Source organism: Balearica regulorum, chromosome Z (assembly GCF_011004875.1).
Source record: "Balearica regulorum gibbericeps isolate bBalReg1 chromosome Z, bBalReg1.pri, whole genome shotgun sequence".
Lineage (NCBI taxonomy): Eukaryota > Metazoa > Chordata > Aves > Gruiformes > Gruidae > Balearica > Balearica regulorum.
The window spans coordinates 7,500,315-7,523,781 of NC_046220.1; the positions used below are offsets into that span (position 1 = coordinate 7,500,315).

At 41.7% G+C, this 23,467-nt stretch overlaps 1 protein-coding gene across 1 annotated transcript; it reads right to left on the minus strand.

The window, feature by feature from the left end:
• Positions 1-1,113: 1,113 nt before the first annotated feature.
• LOC104643169 (V-type proton ATPase subunit S1-like protein) lies at positions 1,114-16,879 on the minus strand. Its single transcript, XM_075740179.1, has 7 exons — positions 16,766-16,879; positions 10,731-10,771; positions 9,849-9,910; positions 7,856-8,097; positions 3,882-3,932; positions 2,939-3,182; positions 1,114-1,743 (listed from the first exon to the last, which is right to left on the minus strand). Exons 1-7 carry the CDS (start codon positions 16,858-16,860, stop codon positions 1,441-1,443), a joined length of 1,038 nt encoding a protein of 345 aa, XP_075596294.1. The 5' UTR covers positions 16,861-16,879; the 3' UTR covers positions 1,114-1,440.
• Positions 16,880-23,467: the final 6,588 nt, after the last annotated feature.

Consider the following 23,467-nt stretch of genomic DNA (forward strand, 5'->3'; position numbering starts at 1 on the left):
CCCAGACATTCATGGTTTTGCTTGCTTCCTTTATGAAGCAGATGATAGATAAAAAGTTTGGCAGTAACTGCCACAGCTAGCCTTGCCAAGTCACCAAAAGCTTGTCTCTTACATCTGGTTATGTTTCAAAGGTGGTGGTTTGTTTTTATTTTTTTTCTCTGAAGTGTCTTCCTAAATCAAATAACTGCTTTGGACTCTGCATTTAGTCTGTGTCATCTGTGCTAAAAATAGGGCATCTTTGGACATATTTCAAAGTGTTTAAAGAGCATTGCAGTACAGTTTACAAAGGCCGCAAGCTCATTAGATCCACTACCTAAAATACAAAAAAAGCATTTGTTTACTAAATCTGGTTCTGCAGAAGATTTTCTAACATGCCGGGGTTTGCACTGCCTGTGACCTAAAAGCACTACAGTTAGTACATCATTGCATTCTTCCGTGCTAGAAGTCAGGGCCAAATTACAGGCCAGTTTGGAGTTCCCAAACTTAGACTCTAACAGAAGAAAGGATGAGTGGGAAGACAGTATCTTAAACACTCAGAAGGAGGAGTGAAAATTATATCATGGTATCCTTTTCACTGCTAGGGAGCTTCCACCATGTTGTTTATAGATATTTTCAATTACAACACCAGCTATCTCCATTCAGGTAAAATTCCCTAGGGAGACTGATGGGATTTGATAGAAAAGAAATTAACCTAGAATTACAGGGTATAATGCTCGTAATCTGTCTTTTGGCATGGAGTTGAGCCGGCAAGTTAAGGGCAAGCCTTTGACCAGATGTCTATACTCTTCTCCAACTAGATCCTTACAGTAAGCCTCCAGCTTAGACAAAGTAAAGTATCAAGATGCTGCTGTACCGGAGCCATCACTATTTCATCAGCGTAGTGGATAATACACTCCTTACATGGCTCTGAAGACTCTGAAGGAGGAAAAGGAGTTTATGAGGACACAGAGGAGAGGATGTAATTCAGAAAATAAAAGAAAATATATACTGAGAAAGGAATGGATGCTATTTTATCAGGACACAGAGCAGGACGGATAAAGCAAATACAAAACCAGGAAAAATCTTGCCTTCTGAAAGAATAAGTAAAGAGATTTTTATTTTGCAATTGTTTCATATCTTTATTTAATTTCAAAGGCTCCAGTACTGATTGGTTCTTCAGGACTTCGTAAGCTGGTTAAAAAGATATGCATTTTGGTTTGGTACTACAGGAATAAAGTCCCATCATGTGAAATCTCTTAGTCGCAATGGCAATTTTTTTTCTCTCACCTTGTTTCCCAAGCCATCTTTGAGATGGTTATCACTAAATAACAGATAATAACCAGCTAAACGGACTGTTACCAACTTTTCCTTTCATCATTTGGTGAAAAATCTGCACAAACTACATACAACAGTGCCAGCAGAAGAAAATACCACTTGTTTCGCTGAGACAGACGCATACTGCTAAATATAGATTTTACAGAACTGTTGGTTTCTAAGTTCATAGGACTCATTCCCACCACTTCTCAGCGGCTCTTTCTCATCCCCCATGTCATTGTCTTTCATCTGTGCAAAATAGGCAGGAGAAGCTTTGCATTCATAGTGCCTGTCAAGAGATTTCAGGTGGATCAACATATGAAGAGCATAGGCAAGAACCAGCAGCAGAATCAGGGACATAACCAATCCCATAAGTATTGCTGGAGAGAAAAAGGATGCACAGTCTTTTGCATAGGCAAAATGTCCTTCTTGAATGTTAAACCCTTGAATCTACGAAGAGAACAAAAGGGGTCATATTAAATAAAGTATTTGCTGTCTTGGTTACAACCAACTTCATGAATTTGCTCCTGAAGCCTGTAAAAATTTTTAATTTAATATCTGCTTATTGCAAAATTGTATCTATCAGTGCTAGCTGGAGTTAATGCTCAGAGTTTATCTGGGTCAGTCTTCTAGAAAATGCCACTTATTCTAATCCCCTTCACTTTGCTGCCCAAAGGATTTGCAGTTATGTTTTAAACTAAATCTTCTATGATCACTCTTGATAGCCCATAACATTTAATTGTAAGCATGGTACCTGCCAAGTTAATAGTACATATCCAGCATCATTTGCTGAGAATCTCCGGAGTCTGTTTCAAACTGCATAAACTTCAACACGACAAACAAGGAAATATTCTCAATTGCTTACCCTAATATTAGATTTTTCTCACCAGATCCAAGTGTGCAGTATATGGCAGTAAAAACTACATGAAGTTGCATTCAACTATGGCCAATACCAGTAAGTCTTACTTGTGGCTTCAGTTCTAATGTGAAGTTTACTACATTGGTATTCAGGAAATTGACTGCTCCACTAAATCAGCCATGGGCATTGATCACATGGTGAGAAAAGGGGGATTAGCTTTCTTCCTCAATCCCTTTTCAGCTACTCATGCCCTACCACTTACGTATCTAAAAGCAAGACATCCTAGTCCAGTTATCTTAGGGTTCCTCATTGCCAAATGCAGAAAAATAGGCACTTTCAGAAGATGATTAATCTCATCCTAAAATAAGGACTTAAGATGAATCAGAGGAATTATCCACTGGCTTTAGAGGCAGGCTGGGGTGACTATAATCAGGGCACGAGGTTAAAATTACTAGGCATCAAAAATTAAGTCCCATACTTGGTGACTGATGCTGTTATTGATGCTGGATTTTAAAGCCCAGCTCAGAGAGAGGTAACGCTGAAAGTTAAATTCACTCCCCACACTGAAGGGAAACTCAAGCAACAGATGACAGAAAATGTATAAAGCCCTTCATTTCCTTTCACAGGAAGATAAGTATAATAATTTAAGTCTTCGTTTCTGTTTCAAGTTCCATAGAGATCCTGCAAACTGGACATGGAAGCTCATTATACTTTCTTGACAGTGAAATGCAAAATTTCCCATCAGTCTACCTATGGGATCCATTTGGCTTAATTCCATGACATTACCTGGAAATCAGTAAAAGTGACTTCCCAAAGCTTTGAAAGATCATTTGCAGAGCTGGGTATGAGGAGTGCATCGTATCTCTGCAAGCTGCTGACATGTTCACAGTGGTAGGAGTAACTTGCCGGTGCATATATTCTGGTGGCATTAAACGTCGCTTGTATGGAGTGGTTGTAAAGAAGTTGCAGCCTGTGTAAACTGAACCAGTTCTGAACAGACAGCTGGTAATAACTGGTGGTTAATAAGAATCTGAAAATATTGTACAGGGAAAAAGATGATTAAGAAAGCAAGTCTAACTAAAAGCTGGAACTATTAAATTCATGTGTTGAACAATCTTAGAAGCAACACTGGTATTTCCAGAGTTTCATCCATTTATATCAGCGTGAGCCCTAGCTCCTTCTGTGGAGTCTGGAAAATGATTTGAGTTTCTTCACTGTTGCAGCTGAAGGAGTTTGCCGCTCTCTCACACAGTGAGAGGAAAGGTGAGGGATTTTTCCTAAATGACTGAGAAAAATAGATATGCAAAATTGGTATTGTACTTCCATCCAAGATATAAAATATTATTTATCAACGAATGCTGTTTTCTTCAATCACCAAGAAGCAAACATAAAGTAGGTCACAGTTTTTGCAGCAAAATTCCCAGACAAAAACGTAGCTAATTAGCAAGGTTTAGCAAAAATCTCAGACATGGGAAGATTCTATGCAAAAGAGATGGCCACAACTTTTCTCGTAAATAGAAAAGTCAACATAGAAGAAGAAATGCCTTTATAAAGCAAAGCAGGCAAATGAGAGACCTATTAAATGCGGGTGTCTTGATTATACAATCAACAGTTCTATCACATTATTTTTGCTTACACAAATTCATCTAAAACCAATTGCACAAGTAATTGCATAACAATGAATATTAACATGTGATTATCTAATATTTTCTTTATCATATAAACTTACCTAATAACAAGTCCCTTTAGATTGCCAATGTCACCAAACTTCAGAGAAAGCCTAGGTCAAAGAGCAAGCAATGTCAGGCTAGATAAAAACTTCAGAAATCTTAAGAGAAAAAAGCAGCACAAAAGATTAAGCACACATGGAGCCTTTTGCTCAGTATACCTTTGAAGCCAGTGGGAAAAAAACCTGAAAGGATTAAATCTTTCTCCAGTAGTTCAGCTGTTAATCTGAAGAAGACCTAGACTATCCATAAAAAACAGAATCGCATACTCAATTTTCAATGCAGCTCAATTCCACTGCTTCCAAAATTAGCTGACAATTACGTTCATTTGATCTGCGTTCTCCTTCTCAAGCCATGATATCTTAGTCACGAATCACCTCTGTATGTTGTTAGAAAATGTAAATAGCCACATTATTCTCATCTTCTTAGATACTATGGCATGACAAATGCAGATGACATTTGAGTTCAAATTCCACATTTGCATCATTACAGCAATATAAACACACTGACTGTGAGGTAGCTCTACAAAGCTTATGTGTGGTGAGCATGGGCACCTGAAGTTTACTAAAGTGAAAGGCCCTAGCAGGTTAACTGTAAACTAATGCATACTCTACCTTCTACCATCTCTGGAATTAATGCATTGTAGCACTGCATGCTTAAGTGGTATACGTTTTTGTGGCTTAACAGTCATATTTTGCCTCACTGTTGATGTAACATTTTCAGACTAAGCTAGAGACAAAACATAGTGAAACCACGCAGCATCTGAAAGGCTTCTGAACCTAAAGCTGAAGAAAATAAAAAACCAAAAAAACCAGCTAGCCCTGTGATTTCATACAAGATCTAATTCTTTTTGTACCTTGACTAATGGTGGTCCAATAAGCCAGGACACTGAATATAGACTAACCCTCACTTTATTACAAAGGGAAATCATAGACAGTTGAGGATTAGACACAGGTGAATACAGCTTTAAACTCAGTGGCCTAATCCAGAAGTTGATGCATAAAAAAACCCCCACAGATTGGATTATTATATTCATATAGCAAATACATATATGTTCAGTGCCAAATATTTTTTCCTAGCTCCAGCTACTTTACTTTGATTGGACAGTATAAAGCAACTCAAAAGCTGACCTAAAGCCACACAGAGTATCGTCTTAACAAAGAAGGCTGGAGAAGGAAGAAGTTTAAGGGATTTTTCTGGGGTGAAAAAAACTGCGCAATGCATCATGCAAGCACTCAGCCATCAACTGGCATAATTTAGGTCAGTCCTTAAACATAAGATTACAGAGCAACATTCAAGCCAGTTTTTCCCTTTCTTCTCTGCTGCAGTCAAATGCAGGTTGACTTAAAATCTAACCCAGGACTTGTATTTGGCAATTACACTGAGGCTAATCCTGACTCAGTGTTTCTCAGTGTATCCCAAATAAACAAACTACAGAACATGCAAGAAAGCAAAACCATTGGGAGGGGGTAGCATTTTTCTCTCTCTTCCCACAGAAAAGAGGAGAAAAGGCTCAGTAGTCATGGTTATGTGTCTTAACCCCAGCAAAAATATGCCAGCCTCAGCTTCAAACTAAGCATCAAGGTCCTGCTTGCTTTTAGCAGCTGTGTCCCTAGTTCAAGGCTACTCAGAAAACTATGGGAGAAACAGAGAGATCAGAAGACATGGTAGATGACATGGCTCTGGGCCCACAGATTTTGACATCAAACCTCAGATATGGTGAAACACTGATAAAAGGCATGTTGAGAGTATGCTGTAGAGTGATTCTTCTTCCTGACTCTTCCTGCAGCTTTTTTTAATGAATAATGCCATCTAAAAACCCCCAAATATCTTCCAACATAATGCATCAAGCAGAATATAGAGCCCTGTGGTGAGCTGACCCCAGCCAGCAGCAAAGACCCACTCTGCCCACTCACTCTAACCCCCACCCCACAGCAGGACAGAGGAGAGAATAGGAAGAGCAAAAGAGAGAGAACTCATGGGGCAAGATAGAGTTTACTAAGTGAAGTAAAGAAGGGGGGAAAAAAACACCAAAGTTTTGCCAGGGCAGTCACTGACCATCTCCCATGAGCAGACCAATGCCCAGCAAATCTGAGCAACACCACCCTGGAAGACGCAACCCCTACCCACTTCTTCTTCCTCTACCCCAGTTTTTACTGCTGAGCATGATGTTTCACAGCAGGGAATATTTTGTCCAAATTTGGTCAGCTCTCCAGGCCTTGTCTATTCCCAGCCTCTTACCAACCTCAACCTACTCGCTGAGGGACGCAGAGTGACAAACAGAGAAAGCCTGGACACTGTGCAAGCACTGGTCAGCAAAAGCCGAAACACCAGTGTGTTAGCAACACCATTTTAGCCACAAACCCAAAACACAAGAGAATTATCTCCCTCCCAGCCAAAGTCAGGACAAGTCCCAATTTCTAAGAACTCTGTATTTACAGAATGAAGCATCCACTACAGCAACCAGACTACAGAGGTACCTGTGACAGGTAGGTACACCAAGCAGCCCGCTCAAATCTAACGGTCTCCAAACAGCAACTCCAATAGGAATTTGCAGTCCACCACGGCACCGTCTTTCTGGTTTTTCAAGCCTTATGAACAACTATAAAACTATACTTTGTATTTTGAAAGCCTTACTTTTGCATGAGTATCTTTTCTGTTAGGTTACAATCATTACTAATAAGACTAAGATTATCTCTGAATTGCAGACCACAACAGAAGGAATGTTTGTTACTATTTTTTATTTTTAGAATATTAATATTATGCCATTCTCCACCTCTGCCTTTCAAAACAGTGCTGCATTAGTTCACATGCTGACAATGTAAAACGCAGACTGCCTTGTTGAATGCTATGACACTACATGCAGAAAACCTGGCTTCTTTTTCAATTATGCTTTTAGTTTTCTTGTAACCTCACTAAAATTTCTGTGCACCTTGGGTTATCCTTCACAGATGTATAATCAGAAAGAGATAATACTTACTTTCTGTGGAAACATCTTTAGATGTACAGGTGAAATGTTGTATAGGAGCTAAATGAAACTGCTGGGTTTGGTCGTGTTATTTTTATTCTTGCGTGTCACTACAGACTTAAACTCCATTTATGGGGTAGACTTGATGCTCATGTTCAGCACATGCCCAGTCAGGTATCCACCTCCTAATTTTTAGACTGTTGCCTACCAGAGTGGAATCTATGCCCTGGTATTAGACATGAAGCCAGCCAGCATACTGGAGAGAGAGAAGTGGTCAGGTACACTACAAAGTAAATCCGAAAACCTACATGCCTTTCTAGTGTGGCCATGGGATCAAAGGATTTTGGATCCAGTTAGGTTAATACATAGCTCTCACTCAGGTTTAGCAGGAGCAAACCGTTGTGCTGTTCATACTGAAGAAATTCATGACAGACTGGGATGCAGAGTTCAGGTTGTCAGAGACTCTTCAGGTCACATGCAAACCTGTAGAGAATTCACTCTTCAGCTTCAGCAACTCACAGATCACACTCTGGACTTGAGGCTATCTAACTCTGCTTCTAAATACATATCTGCATCTTGTACCAATGGTTCACATTACTGCTGGCACACATCCTATGACGGGATAAGTAGTCATGCACAGCCAGCCCCTAAGCCCCCATATTCAGCATAGGATCAACTATTCAATCTCCCAAGCAGCTATGTAAAACAGCTGGAGACTAAAGAGACCAACAGCTTCAGCCTCACAGGCACTAAGAGCAAAACTGGCTGGCCACCAGGAATGACTACACCACTGCAAGAGATGAAGACAGCTATGTACATCTATGTGCTCCACAAAAGACTGGTCTGAAAGTATATAACCCATGCTGCCTGCAACATCAGGACCTTATAGGAAGGAGCTTGCCCTTGGGGCTCTACACCACAGAAGACAAGGTTTGTTTCCTTCAGTATGTATTGACTAGACTTGTTATCTGGTGCTAGTTCCATTGGCAGAGTAGAATGCCACCTTACATTGCACTGTCTTCACTGCAGTTTGAATCTCCAACATCCACTGTTGCATGGACACCAAATGTCTTCTCTGTCAAATCCAGCTGTGTGTGGTTTTCAAACTTTATCATGATCCTCTTGGCCCAGAAGAGAATGCAGGGGATGCCATTAACTGTGACGTTGAGAGGGCTATAGTGGCTGTGGGTGAACGGCCTCCAGGATCCTCTTTCCCACTGTCCTTTCCTGCTCAAGTTGTAGCTGACAACCTGATTGACCACATAAAAGATCAGTATCAGATGTGTATTCCAGGAGTTACTCTCCATCCTACCAGAATAAATAAGGCCAGCACTTGGAGAGCATCTGTGGAGCCAGCTCTTAGCTTCCGCAGTACTGAACTGAGGAAACAGAGAGATCTCTGGCTAACCCCTTCCCACCATGGGAATGGCATCATACAGACCTCTAGCTCCAGCACAAGTCACCAGAGAGCCAATATAAGCTATATTTATTCTACTAGGGTAGTATAACTGGGGCAAATCACACTCTTAGCATGCTCCCATCTCACTCCAGTACACTGCAGAGCTGCCCAATATAAAAAATAGAAGCAAAGCTAGAATCACAAGGTGCTCACCCCAGCAGAAGACTCTCTAGGAAACTTGTAAGAATTATTTCAACAACAGGACTCAGCTTGGGCCAAGGACACAGTCTACTATGCTGAAAGCACACTAGGCAGCTGTCCGGGTGAAAGAAATGCCCAAGTGTACATCTACCTGGAGACAGCTTGGCTCCTGATGGCTTTAAAATCAGGGAAATGTCTGCTGCAGAACAGGATGGCTCAAGTATGGAACCCTGCCTTTACAAAATCAGTCATTCACTAGATTGAAACCTGGGGACCACAGCTTCCATGTCATCTATAGACATCAGAAAAACGCCATCCCTTCTAAGCCAAATTTCATAGCAAAAGGAGGACAATTTGGCTGCCAGGCAATATAATTTGAGACAGTGAGTTAGGGCTCAGAAAGGACTTCAAAATTTAACTGTCATTTCTGTATTTCAAACTAAAATTTCCAGACATCAGCTTTATTCCATCTGCAAGTATGTCCTATCTGAATATAACATCTATAATGTCTGCATGGCTGCTTTGCATGTCATATGATTAAGCAAGTTCAAATCATGTACAAACAAGAGAGGTATTCTGAGTCCTAGTCATAAACAGCATCTTACCAGGCTCCAGAAGGTACACAGTTAAGCTCCAAAGCTTTGTCTTGGCTTAAAGAGAGATTTTTTTTTTTTGCTGTTCAGATTAGCGAATCATGTCTCCCAGCTCAGACCCTGAAGGACCCCTTTTGATACTTGACCTTACATATGGCACAAGACTGCTTTAGGATTAAAATTAGTAAGTACTCACAGCAACAAGCTGAAAGCAAGATAAGATCATGGTCAGAAAACATGATGCTAGTATGAAACATTGACTATAACTGTCATCTGTACAAATGATAAGGCTGTCTTCTCAGAAGTATAGGTGAGAGACATTCAATCAACAGATTATCTACATTAGATTGCACCACTTGCACGGTTTTTGGTAAGGAAGCCTTTTATGCTTAGTTTTTGACAAGACCTACAGGCTGGACTCAGGAAAAACTTCCATTAAATGTAAACAATCTTCAGTTTTGCTTCAGCTATTCATTTTGTACCCAGTGATACAAGCAAAATACTGGCAACAGCAGTCAAATGGCATTGTACAGAATATGGATGATAGAATTTGGTTTGTTCAGTAAGACTCTGTGCCCAAACCCACTGCCAGTCAGCACGAGTGACAGCAACGGAAGTCTCACCTCACTTCTCAGAAAAGCAGAAGATATCTTGTACAGCAGGTAGGAATCAGTACCATATCACAATGATTTAGGCAGATTTGTTGGCTATTTCTTGTAAACAATGTATTATTTAATTCAATAATGCAAATTAAAAGATCTCAATGGTCTATGAAAAAACCTTACAGACCCAGTCCTTAAAACATTACCTGTGTAATTGCTACTTGATTTACGTTAAATTTTGGCTTCACACCACCATCATAAAGTCGACCTGCAGAAGAAAGTGTGTTATTAGCCTAGTAAGAAAACACCCAATCATTTATAAAAGCATAATCTTGCACATTCTTATGCACATAATAATTATCCCTGCATAAAATGTGTATTTCAGAATACCTGATTTTGTTTTGGAAAATATTTGGCTTGGTGTGAATATCGCCTTCAATACATCCTTTTTCTAGTTTACCTTACTCATACAACAAAGTTCCTCTTCTTTTCATTGAACATCTTGCCACCATTACTGGGAAGAATTCCAGTGCTCAAAAATGTCAGGATTCAGCCTATACATGTATTTATTCATCCCAAATACACTTAACAAAAGCTTCTTCTTTCTTCATACAACAAACTATTGTCAAAGGAGGTGTGTTGAATTGCAAGTCAAAAGCGTGTTAACTATGTCTGGGAATTTCTTTGCCTGCACTGGCCAGAGATGGGAAGCTGTGACAACCTGGTGGCCTGACTGTTTGCCAGGAGAGTGAAGTTTCACAGATGGCAGATCATTTCATGGACACTCTCACAGCTCCATCCTTCAAATACTTAACTCTGTTTTCATTTGATTTTTTTTTTTTTGAAAAAAGAGTGAATACTTCTTTCTTCCACATTCTGACTATATCTCAGAGTCAGTAAATGATTATTTTAACCAGGAAAATCCTTTAAAGGGTATTTTTAAAGAGGAATATGCTTTAATAAAACACTTCACAGAAGAGTCACTAACGCCAATAGATGCAACATCTGGGAATGAAGATGTGTTACAGCTGTGCTAACAGAGCCAGTATCCAGGCATTCAGCCCACTGAAAAAAAAAAAAAGCCATACCATTTCTTTGCAGAGAATCTTGATCTGAAAACACACGTGAACTAGAAGAGAGAAGAAAAAATATTTACTGTACAGCATTTGGATTTAAAGTCTGCAGCAAGTTTACTGGGGAGAGCACCTGTTCCTGCTTCATTCAATAAAACATTCAAAATGTGACTCACATCCTTGGCTAGTTAATGTCACAAAAACAGGGCAAATTAATCCCAAAGCCAGTGTACCCAGGAAGAAAATGCCTCATTTTCAGAGATCCCTCAGGTGGATCAGCCGCATCAGGCATTCCCATATCCTTACCATATTGATTAAAGGCTTCATTACCCCTCTTGTCCCTTTCCATGGGACATCAGTTTTGGATTAGAGACTGAACCAGTTTCAGCCCACAAGCAAGGGAACACAAGGACAGTGCTGCACCATCCTCAGCCCCCAGTTCAGATCAGAAGCAACACAATTAACTCCTCCAGGATATAGCAAATGCACTGGGCTACCATGCCTTAAGCCCGGATTTACAGCCATCTAAAGACAGCTCCTGAACAGTTCCAAGCAATCCCAAATCCCATGGAAGTCAGCTGCAAGGTAGGGTGCAAGTGAAGCACATCTCAAGTGACAACTACCAGGCTCATGAAATTTGCAGCCCTTGATTTTCTTCTTGGGTATAATTTAGGGAAAAGTCTTCAGCTGGTATAAGTATGATCTGCTTTCCTGAACTCACTATTAAGCCCAGTAGATTCACGTACATCATCAAAAGACAAGATCAGACTCCAAGAAACCAGGCTCTCCCTTAGGACCAAACTCCACTCCTTGAGTCACAGGAACACCTTCCTGCCCCCTCCACACCATGGCAGCTTCCTTGGGACCTGCAGCCCTCTACAGAGGCTTGATCAACTGATCTGATGGCACATGTCCACTTCTGAAGTCTGCCATCAGCGCTCCCGAGCAGGTGAGCACACCGGCCCTCCTGCACTCTCAGCTGAGCATCATCCCACAGCGACTCTGCACACCCTGCCTGCACAGTGTCTTCCATGAGCGATGGTGTGCTGGAGCTGCCTCACAGCCACTTCATGAGGAAATACACTTCCATCTTCATTTCTTGCCTTATTTCTTGCTGTCTTTCAAACCCACCACAAAGACCAGCATATAAGGACTAGGAATAAAAGTAGTTTTCAGTATTTATGTGTAAATTGCTTGCTAGGGAGCCCTGAACAGCTGGGTGAACCCACTACCTGATGGACTCCCTGGGTAGGGAGATCTGTGTTACCCACTAGCACGTACCACAGGAATGATCCCAACCCAATTTCCATCACAGCATCCTTAATGGAAGATAAATATGAGTCTGAGCAACGTAACATCAACAAAGGAGAAACGTGGGATGGCTTAGAGCCTGACCTGCGTCCTGCCATGCCCTTGCCACCCCGGCAGTCAGGGAGTTTGATTACGCTGAACCTGGCTTGCCTGAACCCCATGGCAAAGTTACCAGCTTCAGCAAAGCCCAGATTTCACATGCAATGTTTTGTTTACGCTTGAGGTTGAGGAGGGCAGCAGGCTCTTTCTTCTGATCAGTGTCTCTCCAGCGAGAATGCCCTTTTGCAGGCATACTCTCTGCTGCCACAAATAGATCTCTTGTGTCCCCTTGCAAACTGTGCAAACCCAGAAGGCAAAACAGACAAAAGTGAACCAGAGTCTGTATTTCAGCTGGTTGTTTTGCTGCCAAACACCAGGTCTGTTGAGCAGCTTTGCTCCAGAGCATCGGGAAGGCTGCTCAGTCCCTTCAGCAACCAGGGCAATAAAGCAGAAGACAGTCTCCAGAGAAAACATCACAGAGCACAAAAAGACAGTGACGCTCTGCAGCACCGCCGCAGTGACTGTGATCTCAGCTGAAAGAACCTTTAAAAAGATCTTACATTCAAAAAAGTTCCATGTAGATAACACTGCTTAAAATCAATCTGGCAGTTTTATTTACATACAGTGCAATCAACTTGCTGCTCAGCTGTAGCTGTTAAATCCCAGCGACTTCAAGAAGGCTCTGCACTTTCAGAGTGGGTCCCGCTTGCTCCCACTGCCCTTTGGGTGCCAGGGTTAGTGCTGGGCTGAGGTCTCCAAATGGCTCGAAGGTCTCATGCCAACAGCCAGCAGCCTTCAGGGATGGGTGGAAATAGTCCTCATTTTGACAGATAGGTAACAAAAGACATGGCTAAAATGCACCAAATCTTGTTTTCTTGCTCAGGCAAAACTCTGTCTTAGGTTGTTTAATGATTTGGAACATGAGTTTTGTGATTTGACGCAGCCTTGTTTTCCTTTTCTAGTCTTCTTTCATGACAGATTGTGCCTTCAGGCTGGAAAAGGCAATTTTGGGGCATTTTTTCATGATAATAGCTACAAAAATGAGGCACACCAAAAGGAAATCAATGTGAATTATTTAGTTAGCATAACTAAATCTAGTTTTAGTTAAACTTTGTTATAGTTTAGTTATACTTTAATTAATTATATTTAGTGACACTTATATATATATTTAGTTATGCTTAGTTATATTTTTAGCTCTTCCCTATATAAATAATTAAGAGCTTATAGCCCATTACTTGAGTTTGGAAATCACCATGCTGTAGCGTGCAGACTGGGATGAGAGGAGACTGGTGTAAAATTGCCCAAGTCATTTCCTTCCCTCACTGGACTTGAAAGGTTTTTATGTTGTTCTGGGAAAAGGAAGGGTTATTTTTGTTTTCATGATTGTCAATTAAAACAAAATAAATCATTACTTAGCTGGGATAAGGCTAATACCATGGTCATGCCAATTAAATCACCTTGAGGAATGCTAATTTACAGGCAACATCAAGCCTATCAAGAGCTCACAATGAATATACAAGGCATACCCATTGCAAACGGCCCTGCGGGTTACCTCCTGAGCAGGACGGCTATAACTGACCCCCACACAGCCCACGGGTGTGTGCTGGCAGCTCGTGACAACGCAGTTCGACTCCTCTACATCACATGTAAAACCACAGCAATGCGCAGCCATGCTGCTCCAGAAGAAATGTCGAGTTTCTGCTCTCAGCACGAAGGTACTCAAATATAGATGAATGTGCACAGCTAATGAAATATTCATGCTTTCATGAGGAATGCAGTGGAGTGACCCAGGAACCACCGCTAAGTACCCCAGTATGACAAATACCATCAGCCACATGGCAGGCACACTTGGGACATTGGCGGAGGCATGCGAGTGAACTCCACCCAGGTACTCCTGTTCTTTACTCTTTGTTAGCAATGCTGGGTGCCGCCTTTCCTCCTGCACAATGCAAGCAGCCCCGTTAGAGAAAGGTGAGGGAAATCCATCATGGCAAGGCTTGCTGTCTTTGTTTTGTCTTACTATAGCCAGACCACTATGGCACCAGCAGTCTATCAGTGGCGTAAGGGAAGGATTGCCTCCCAGTTTCTGAGCAAGCACAAGCTGACGTTGATGTTATCGGGTCTGTCAGCTGCCTTTGACACTCGTAACCCTGAGGTGTGACAGAAGTGTGTGATCTGTGACAGGAATGAGTGGCCTTCAAAAGCCATGCTGCTGTCAAATCAGCAGCCTTTCCAATCAGAAGGCAAGCTGGAGAATTCACAGGCGATCTCTGGCAGCGAGGCCCTTTTGCCCTCAGTTAGAGTATGTTTCACATAACAAAAGCATTAAAAGAAAAAATGGGAAAATAACAACACATTAAAAAATATGCATTTCCTTTTGTATATAAAAATGTTAATTACATGTATTAGAGGAAACTAGCTAGCACTGAAGCCGCCTTCTCCACTGCTTGAAAAACTATCAACAAGCAGTGGCTAGACCTGCAAATCAGTGACAGCAAATCATTTTTAGTACACTGAATTAGAAATTAAGACTTTTAAACTTGTAATTTTTTCAGCCACTCCATCCTAAAACTTCAAATTCAGTTGCACACATGGCATATGTTTTGATGGCTAATATTCTTCCTTACCAAATCGTAAATAACTAGCCCAGACACACCTAGACAGGTGTGTTGAATTTACCATACCAAGTATGTCAGGAACCCACATGAAATTGGATTAGCCCTAATACAAAGCACCAGGATGACTAATCACTATGTAAAACCCAATTAAATAAGATTATAAGTATAAAGAAGTGTAAATTCCCTCTTATCAGATGACATTATCCATCTACATAAGATAACCAAGTCTGGCTTGTTCATCTGAAAAAGTTCATACAGACTCCAGCCCCTGAAGATTTGCACGTGAGGAGTTTTTGTCTACTTCAACAAGCCACATAATAAACCTGGCACTCGAGCGCGGAGGTCATAGACGGTTTTCACGCCATCAGGTTGAAGGAAGCCATATTCATACTGTCTTTTACTCTTCATGTTGCTGCTCTGACAAACTGCATCAGATGGCAAAATGTACTCTACTGCACTCTTTCGATTACTCCAGAATTATCACTCTAATACAATACTGTCCAGCTGCAAACTACCTCACTAGATGCTGAACTAGTTTCAATTAATTTATGAAGCAGTTAATTGGAAAATAACATGTGAACCTTCAAATGAACTAAGAACAAAGTTATGATGAAACGTGATGAGTGCTCATGGAGCATCTGGTAGCAATGAACTAGTTGTAGTCCTAGGGACATTGGTCATAAGTAATTTCAATGAAGTTATAAAAATTATAAATGTGTAAGCCTTGGAGCCTAGATTCAGGACAAAAGCTAGTTCCTTCTAAGAAAAATCTTAAAAAAAAAAAAGTTACTGGATTGAAATGTATCTATTTTAAGTACTATCATTAGGAAAAATCTACAAAGCCTATGAGTCTTACAGTTTTTAAATTTTAAGTATTCTGTGTCATATTTTGGTAGCCTCGTGTAATTTAACAGAGGGAGACAGATGTACATTGTTATTTTACAATGTACTGAGTACTGGGGTTTGATCTGCATTTTAATGGATGTCCAATAAGAACTGGATCAGAACAACAAGGTACTAAAGCTTTCACTTTTAATATAAAAGAAGAAATTGAGCTCGTAGAACTCCTAGCAGATTAACAGTGTGCAGGCACGATCCCACTTCCACTGAACGCAAAAGCAAAATCCCCATTGAATTCACCGGCATCAAGATTGTAACTTCATTTCTTAGTATTTATTAGACTAAAGTTCATGTAATGCTCCACTGCTTGTTTTCTCCCAGATTTTGATGTGATTGCAAAGAATTGCAATTATACTAAGACGACACTAACAGATCTGAAAACTGGCAGAGGAGAACAGCAAGCAAGCTATTTAAATGAAAACATATTGTAGTATTTATTGGTAACTGACTACCAGATCCCTTAATACAAGCTTAAGCAAATCACCGCGTGTCCTTCTTGCCTTAAATGCACAGATTTTACTGCCAGCTGTGATCTTCATCAGCATATTTGATCTGTATGTTATTAGTGACTTTGGGGTATTATTCAACTAATACAGTTTAGGCTGTTTTCACTTTTGTAATGCTTGGCTCTAGAAAGTCCTCTCTTTGATTTGGGCTTCCTCTTTATATTTCATTAGAGAATGAAATAGCACTATAAACAATGATAAATCCAAATCTCTAGTAATTTCCTAAGTTTAACACTTCTTTGCAATATTGAATTCATGCTTCAAATATTCATTCTACACAAGCTGAATATTTTAGCACCTATGTTTCTTGGAGTAGTTTTCACATGCTTGCTGTTATTCTATTTATAACTTCGTTTTTACACAGACCAGGGAAAGTCAGTGTGAGAGTCATTAAAATGTAATGAAATATAAGACAGATGCTCAGAAAACACTCATTTTAAAAACATTTTCTTATCATTTATAAAATTGTTTTAAAGTTACATTTTTAATGCAGTGTAAGGCTTCAAAATAATTCCTTTCTGTAATAGCCCCAGGTGTTTTTACACCTGAAAAGAAAATTAAAATCACGTCCTGACATTCTAATCTGCTTCTGCACAGCACAAATGACCAAATTAGAACATTTAAAACATGCACTCAACTCCTCCAACAGTTTGCGGATACACACTCAATTACTGACCTGCCGTCCGCTGTTGCAATCATTTGCTCCACAGAGACTGCGAATCCCACATGCAGAAAAAGCAGCAGGAACCTAAGGGCAGCGTTTCCTTCCATTGAGAAGGAGCCAGTCCCTCCACACCCAGCACATCTGCTCCTCTGGACCAGCGGGCAGCCGGGCACCCGCGCTCTGCCTGGCAGCGTGACGGGCCGCGGATCCAGCCAATCGGGGCAGGTTTTCGCCACTCCATCACTGCACCGGTACCCACGGGAGAAATTCTTCGTGTGCCCAGATTTATTCTGACGGCGGACACCTACCGCTGGCATGTTCCACCTTCCTTGTGAATTAAACATTACACGTTCTGGGGAAATTGTACCAGGATGCAAGCTCTTTGCTAAGGAAAAAATAAAATCAGATGGTCTCTGCAAGGCTCTAAAATCACACTGAAGAACACTTCTTGCCTGCACTCAACCCTAACCTTAAAGAAAGCTGAAGTGCTGATTCCAAACAGCACTAAAATTTCTCCTTTCATATGATAACCAGAAAAAGAATGACATGTAATTCAAAGTCTTATAATACCTTCAGAGAAGTATTATCCCCGTTTTACAGATGTGAAAGCAGACATAGGAAGCTTAGAAGTCAAATAATTGGAAGTGGTTGCCTTTCTTCAGCAGTAATTCTGTTAGTGTGTGTCCAGCTTTCTGGCTCAATTGTTTTTATACTTACAGATAAGTCTAAGCCAGACCACAGTTGTTAAATGCCCACAGAATTACAGCACCTCTGTTTCTGGACTGTCAGACCGAGACACCAAGGTGCATACACCTCACTGTGAATACGGCAGGGTGGTTCTGGGGCCGGTCATTCTCAAAAGATACATGGGTCGCAGGCAGTAGTACCTCTTCTGCTGACCCTCTGTCCTCATCAGTCTTCTCAAAATATACATTAGTTGTGCTCATGATGGCAAAGAAAAGAAGAGCAAGACACATCAGCTGGCTTCTCAAACCCTATCACCCACATGCATTCTCCACACATAGCTCACTAACTGCAGCTTGCATTCAAAGGAATGACCACACAGGACCAGGAAAGCTGAAATCAGGATACTCACTGGTGCAATGACAGCGCTCTGCAGCGTGCTCACCTGCAGTCTGACCACCCTCATGAACACAGCCACAGATCTGTGACCAGCCTGGAGGGCACTCTGGGGCCCAGGCAGAAATGGGTTCCTGGTACCCACCTTCATACTCTCAAAAGGAAGCTCGGACCAGCACTTAGCTGGCATTTCATCACATGGTGCCCTTCTCCACGTAAATATCAGACAGGACATAGTCACAACCTGCTCCTCCTAACAGCTACGTGTATTCATGTATGTATATACCTATCTATGTACACACATACCCCGCACACCCACTGCTTTCTTGTTCGGCAGCTACCTGCTGTAGGGCAGCTACAAGCCCTACCTCACTGATGAAGAGCTCCTGTCTATGGCATTACAGATATAAGATAAAATAGAGCCTTTAGCATTGTAACTGTTAAAAAGGATTTACCATCTTAATTAATTTCTCCTTCAGTGATACAGAGTATTTGATAATCTTAAAAGACTCTCAACAGCTTGTCCTCAGTAGTACTGCTTCTATCCAATTTAAGGAGGAATTCAGATACTTAGGTGAGAATCCCAGCTTGAGAAATGAGATAAGGCAGCGTGGTGATAAACAAGGAACAGTTGAAAATCATCTCTAAATTTTCTGTGAAGCACCAAAAATGGATGATGCTAAACTTAGAATAATTACACCAGTACAGAGAGATGGCTCAGCTGAAAACTTTAAGCAGCCCTGGGAAGAGGCAGAAGTCTTCCAGGCTCTTCCAAAAACTGTGATGCCACTGATGTCACTGGCCTGTTAAACATTTCAGTACTCCTGACCCATAGTATCTCCTACATCAGTGCGGAGAAAAAAGCACAGAGCAGCTTTCTGATGGTGCCGTGCAATTTCATTCATGTGCCCATATTTTCTAAATGTTGTCAGCATGGGAGCAAAAGCTAAAAATAAAAATGCTGAAATACAAACCAGTATGGCATAAACAAACAAATAACGTGTCCTGTGAGGGCCAAGAAAGTGAGAGAAAGTAGTGTAAACACCACATAGCAGGCCACAGCTAAAGTCTGTACAGGCTGAATCCAAGATAATGTGCTGTAGTCCATTCTGTAACAACAGAATGTATCTTTAATTGTATTTCCAGCCTGTGCGTCTCCATGGTGTTACCAATTTCTAGAGGGAACCTGCCTTCTTAGACCACCATTTCACATAGTCAGAGGGGAAAAGTATATCTCAATTTGCTCAAAACAAATGGGGTTTTGCTGACAACCAAGAAAAGATGTAACACCAAACTGCTAACGCAGGTTAAACCAGTATAAATCAGTGAGAATATACTGACTTCTTCACTATACATTAATACTATGGGTGCTGATAGTAATTCACTAATCAGCAGTCATCATCTGAAATAATGGTAGAAGCAAAGAGCATGAAAAGTCTTTCCTTACCTCTTGACACAATAATAATAATAGTAGTAATAGTAGTAATAATTATAATAATAATTTGATAGTTCTTAAAAATATTTTTAATGAGGTTCAATCATAAACAGACTCACGTGGTACCTGAAAAGAAATGAGACCCACTGAAAGCAAAGAAGTCATCCTAAGCATTTACTTCATTCTGGTGAAGAACGATAACAGAACCACCATCTCTGCATTACTGAGTTTAAAAAGAAAACTTGAATGGACCCTTACATGCAGTAGTCCTGACAAGGACATGATTAGATGAGCTCTTATGATTCAGCTGACAAATCACTGTTGTACATTTGCCTGTTTTATGTTTACGTTTTTATGTTGCTGCAATGGTTATACACACACTGAGTTTGCATGCAACGAATGAGACTGCAGACATAATTTTAAACATGGGTAATTTATCTTGTTGGCTAACATCTCCTCCAGCAGACAATGGCACAATTTAATTTCAACACAGTTTATAGTTACCTTCACATGATATATTAGGTCACCATGAACTGAGCAGCTCTCTAAAATAACGTGTCAAGCAAAGCATGAGGTATCAGCCACTGTACAAAGTTCTAGCACTTAATATATCATTACTATTTTTTTTTTTTTTTAGAGACACATGTTGTTCCTCCAATTCAGATGTATTCACAATGCACTGACAATGCAACAGAAGCATGGACAGAAAATTGGCCTTAATATAAAGGAAAAGCTTGTTTCAGTTCCAACAAAAACCTCTCTCTGGACAACTACTTTGCCCACAGGCATTCAGCCTTCATCTCCACCACGCAGGCTGGGATGATGCAAAAATTAATCCTGTTCCGATTCTTTACTGCCTGCCTTCTACTCCTCGCACCCTTCCTAACTACCCCAAAGGATGCCATCCTCTCCTGATAAATCTCCATAGAGACCTCGGGCCCTACAGCAGCTGATCTGGATGGAGACTGGATCAGGAATGAACCTTCTGATTCTTGGTCTACCAGGGAGGGGTGGGGCTGGGGGGGAACCACACAAAAAAACCCCACAAAAAAGCTCAGTCTGCGTTACAAGGTAGATGAACCACTGTGGAAGGAGGTCCCTACACTTGCGTATCTCCACTCCCCTGGAGAATGTAACCGTGGCAGCCATACAGTCCTGTTTTACACCGAGCAGTGCTTCGTAAAGCCCTTGCCGCTCCAGCGACAGCAAGCCACGGGCTCCGAGGTACCGCACCAGGCAGCCCCCGCTTGCAGAAAGAACAGGCCAAACCTTCGGGAGGGTCCAAGCGGGCCCCAAATGGCGGCGGCGCCAGGGACGACGGGAGCTGTAGTTCCCGCCCCGCCCGGAGCGCGGCTGCCGCCGGGCCGGGGGAGCGGTGGGGGCGCCGGGTACTGCCGTCCCTGACGCCCTCCATTGAGGCTCTCGTCTTACAGCTCTGCGGGACGTCAGAAATCAGATTTCGGAGGGAACACTGGAAATCAGATTATACTGGGAGGTTTAAGATAAATTGTGGGATTTTGGGGTGGCTTTATCAGCTTGGCCAACTGAAACATTTAATTTTAGAAGTGCTTATGTAACTGCCGGCAGTCCTCCCGGGCTACCAATTTGGGATTTTAACTCCCGAGTTACCAATTTGGGATATTTCACTGAAAAACACCTAGCCAGGGAGAGGAGGGACCCCCCCCCCCCCCCCCCCCCAAGAGCAGGGCTTTGCACACACCTCTGCCAGCACCCCTCTGCAGAGCTTGGCGGGGAGCACCGGGGAGGGGGGCCGCATCCCTGCCTGACCCTCCGTGGGGCTGCCCCACGCGCAGAAACTCCTGCTCGGTGCATAGTTCCTCCTCTGCCAAATGTACCTGCAGAACCGAAGCAGCCCAACTTTGCCACCTGGCATCCAGTTAGCATCCAGCTGATCCAGAACAGCAGGGGAAAAAACTGCCCTTGTTCCCAACGGTGGCTGCCTGAACTTCAGCCAGGTAAATAACCTGCAAATACATAATCAACTTGAGGCTGTTTCAGCAGACTCCTCTGTACATGCACATGTAAATTTACCAAAGCGAGTCTTGGTTGTTAGCCTTGTTTGACTTTATTCTTATTTGTTATTTCAATTAAATTGTTCTGTTGTTTTTAACAATCTAGGTTCTATTCCAACAATTCTAGGGAAACAACAAATTTCTGTTTGCTGGTTTTGGTCAGAAGGATCACCCTGTGGGTGACCTTCATGGAGTTCAAGGTTGTTGGAGTAGCCACTATTTCTGCTGGCCTTGTACAAGGACAAGGAGAGATAAAGTTCCTTTTGTGCAAGTGTCCTGGCTTCGGCAGGGATTGAGTTAATTTTCTTCCTAGCAGCTGGTTAGTGCTGTGTTTTGGATTTAGGATGAGAATAATGTTGATAACACACTGATGTTTGTAGTTGTTGCCAGGCAGTCAAGGCCTTTTCAGCTTCTCATATTGCCTGCCAACAAGAAGGCGGGGGGTAACCAAGAAGCTGGGAGGGAACACAGCCAGGGCAGCTGACCCAGACTGGCCAAAGGGATATTCCCTATCATATGACGTCATATTCCGTATATAATTGGGGTGGTGGTCTGAGAGGCTGGACAGCTGGGGGTCCTGCGCAGCATCAACTTTGGGTGGTGAGAAATCATGCTGTTCATCACTTGTTTTGTATATATTGTTGTTGTGGTGGTGGTGGTGTTGTTATTACTATCTTCCCTTTTTTGTTTGTCTTATTAAACTGTCTTTATCTCAACCCACGGGTTTTGTCACTCTTCTGATTCTCCCCCCTCCCCATCCTACCAGGAGGGGGAGTGAGCGAGCAGCTGCATGGGGCTGAGCTGCCAGCTGAGGCTAAAACCACAACAGCAAGCTAGAGTACTAATAAATATTTTGCTAATCTTTGTATGCCTTTCTGTGCCATAATAAATAGTTTGTATATACAAATATATCCTCTGCATGTTACTCAGCACTGGGTGACATGTCTGAGTGAACATTTTAGCAAGGGATTACACTGACTAAACCTGGGAACTTTCCTTTGGTTTTGGATCAAACGAACAATACGAATTTTGAAGATCATGGTGAAATGAAGAACTGTCATAACAGAAGTCTCCCAAAGTCCTACTGAAGTTTAAAAAGAAAAAGCAAAACCTACAGTAGCATCATCTCCAATCATCTCTTTCCTAGATCTTAATGTCTTAGTATTTGTGCACCCGATGCTAGTTTGTTTCAGTATATTCATTTTATTTATTCATCAATTTCCTTCCTAGTCAGCTTTTAAGTACTCCTAATATTCTTAAGATTGTAAAGCAAAGCTGTAGCATTTTTACAATATTATCTTCCCTATTCTTAAAATTACTGAATAGCAATTGCATTCTTCACATTGGAATTGCATCTTCTGAAGAGTTGCTTTTTATAATAGTAATCTGCTTGCTCCTGAAACTGTTGCTGGGTTTTCTCATTTTTGTTTGCTGGGTTTTAAGGTTTTTTTGTTACTTATTTAGTGGGGGTTTATTATTATTTATTCTATCCAGATTGCATGTAAAACCAGCCCTGCATAAACAAAGTATGTATTTTCTATTTAAACTGTAATTACAGGTTGTGTTAATAAAGATACACTTAGATCTAATTACTGCCTTTTCCCAAAACGGGAAGTGAATGCTCCTGACTTTGTCTTTTAGGGAGCGGATTGCTCAGTGAGGCCACTGTTCCTGTTCAGTTGGCATCTACACATTGCTGAAGTTTGGCAACAGTGGCTTTCAAAATTAATAAATGCCTGTTTCTGTTACAGGGCTTTATTCTGGCATAGATCCACTGGAAGACTTAGGGGCATAGGTAATTAATTACATAGGTAATTAAGTCAAAAGTTGGAACTAAGAAATCCTGGCTCAGCTTCCATCAGAGCTCCTGCGTATCTTTGTTGCTCACCCAAAATACCCCATACGTGAAATTTCTGCTCGCGTTGTGAGCAGCCTGGCAGGCCGCATACATCTGAGGAGGATGCAGAGAACCGTGGGGCAGAAGGAAGCAGCCTCCCAAGCTGCAGCCCAGGCCACTCCACACAAAACGGGGAGATGCCGCCATGCCCTCCTCGCTTTGTGGGAGTCATCCTCCGTCTCTCTTAGCCACGGAAAGCACTGCAAGCACTCCTGATGCTACCGACAAGGGCCGTACAGGCGCCATTTGGTGAAGACAGCCTGAACTTC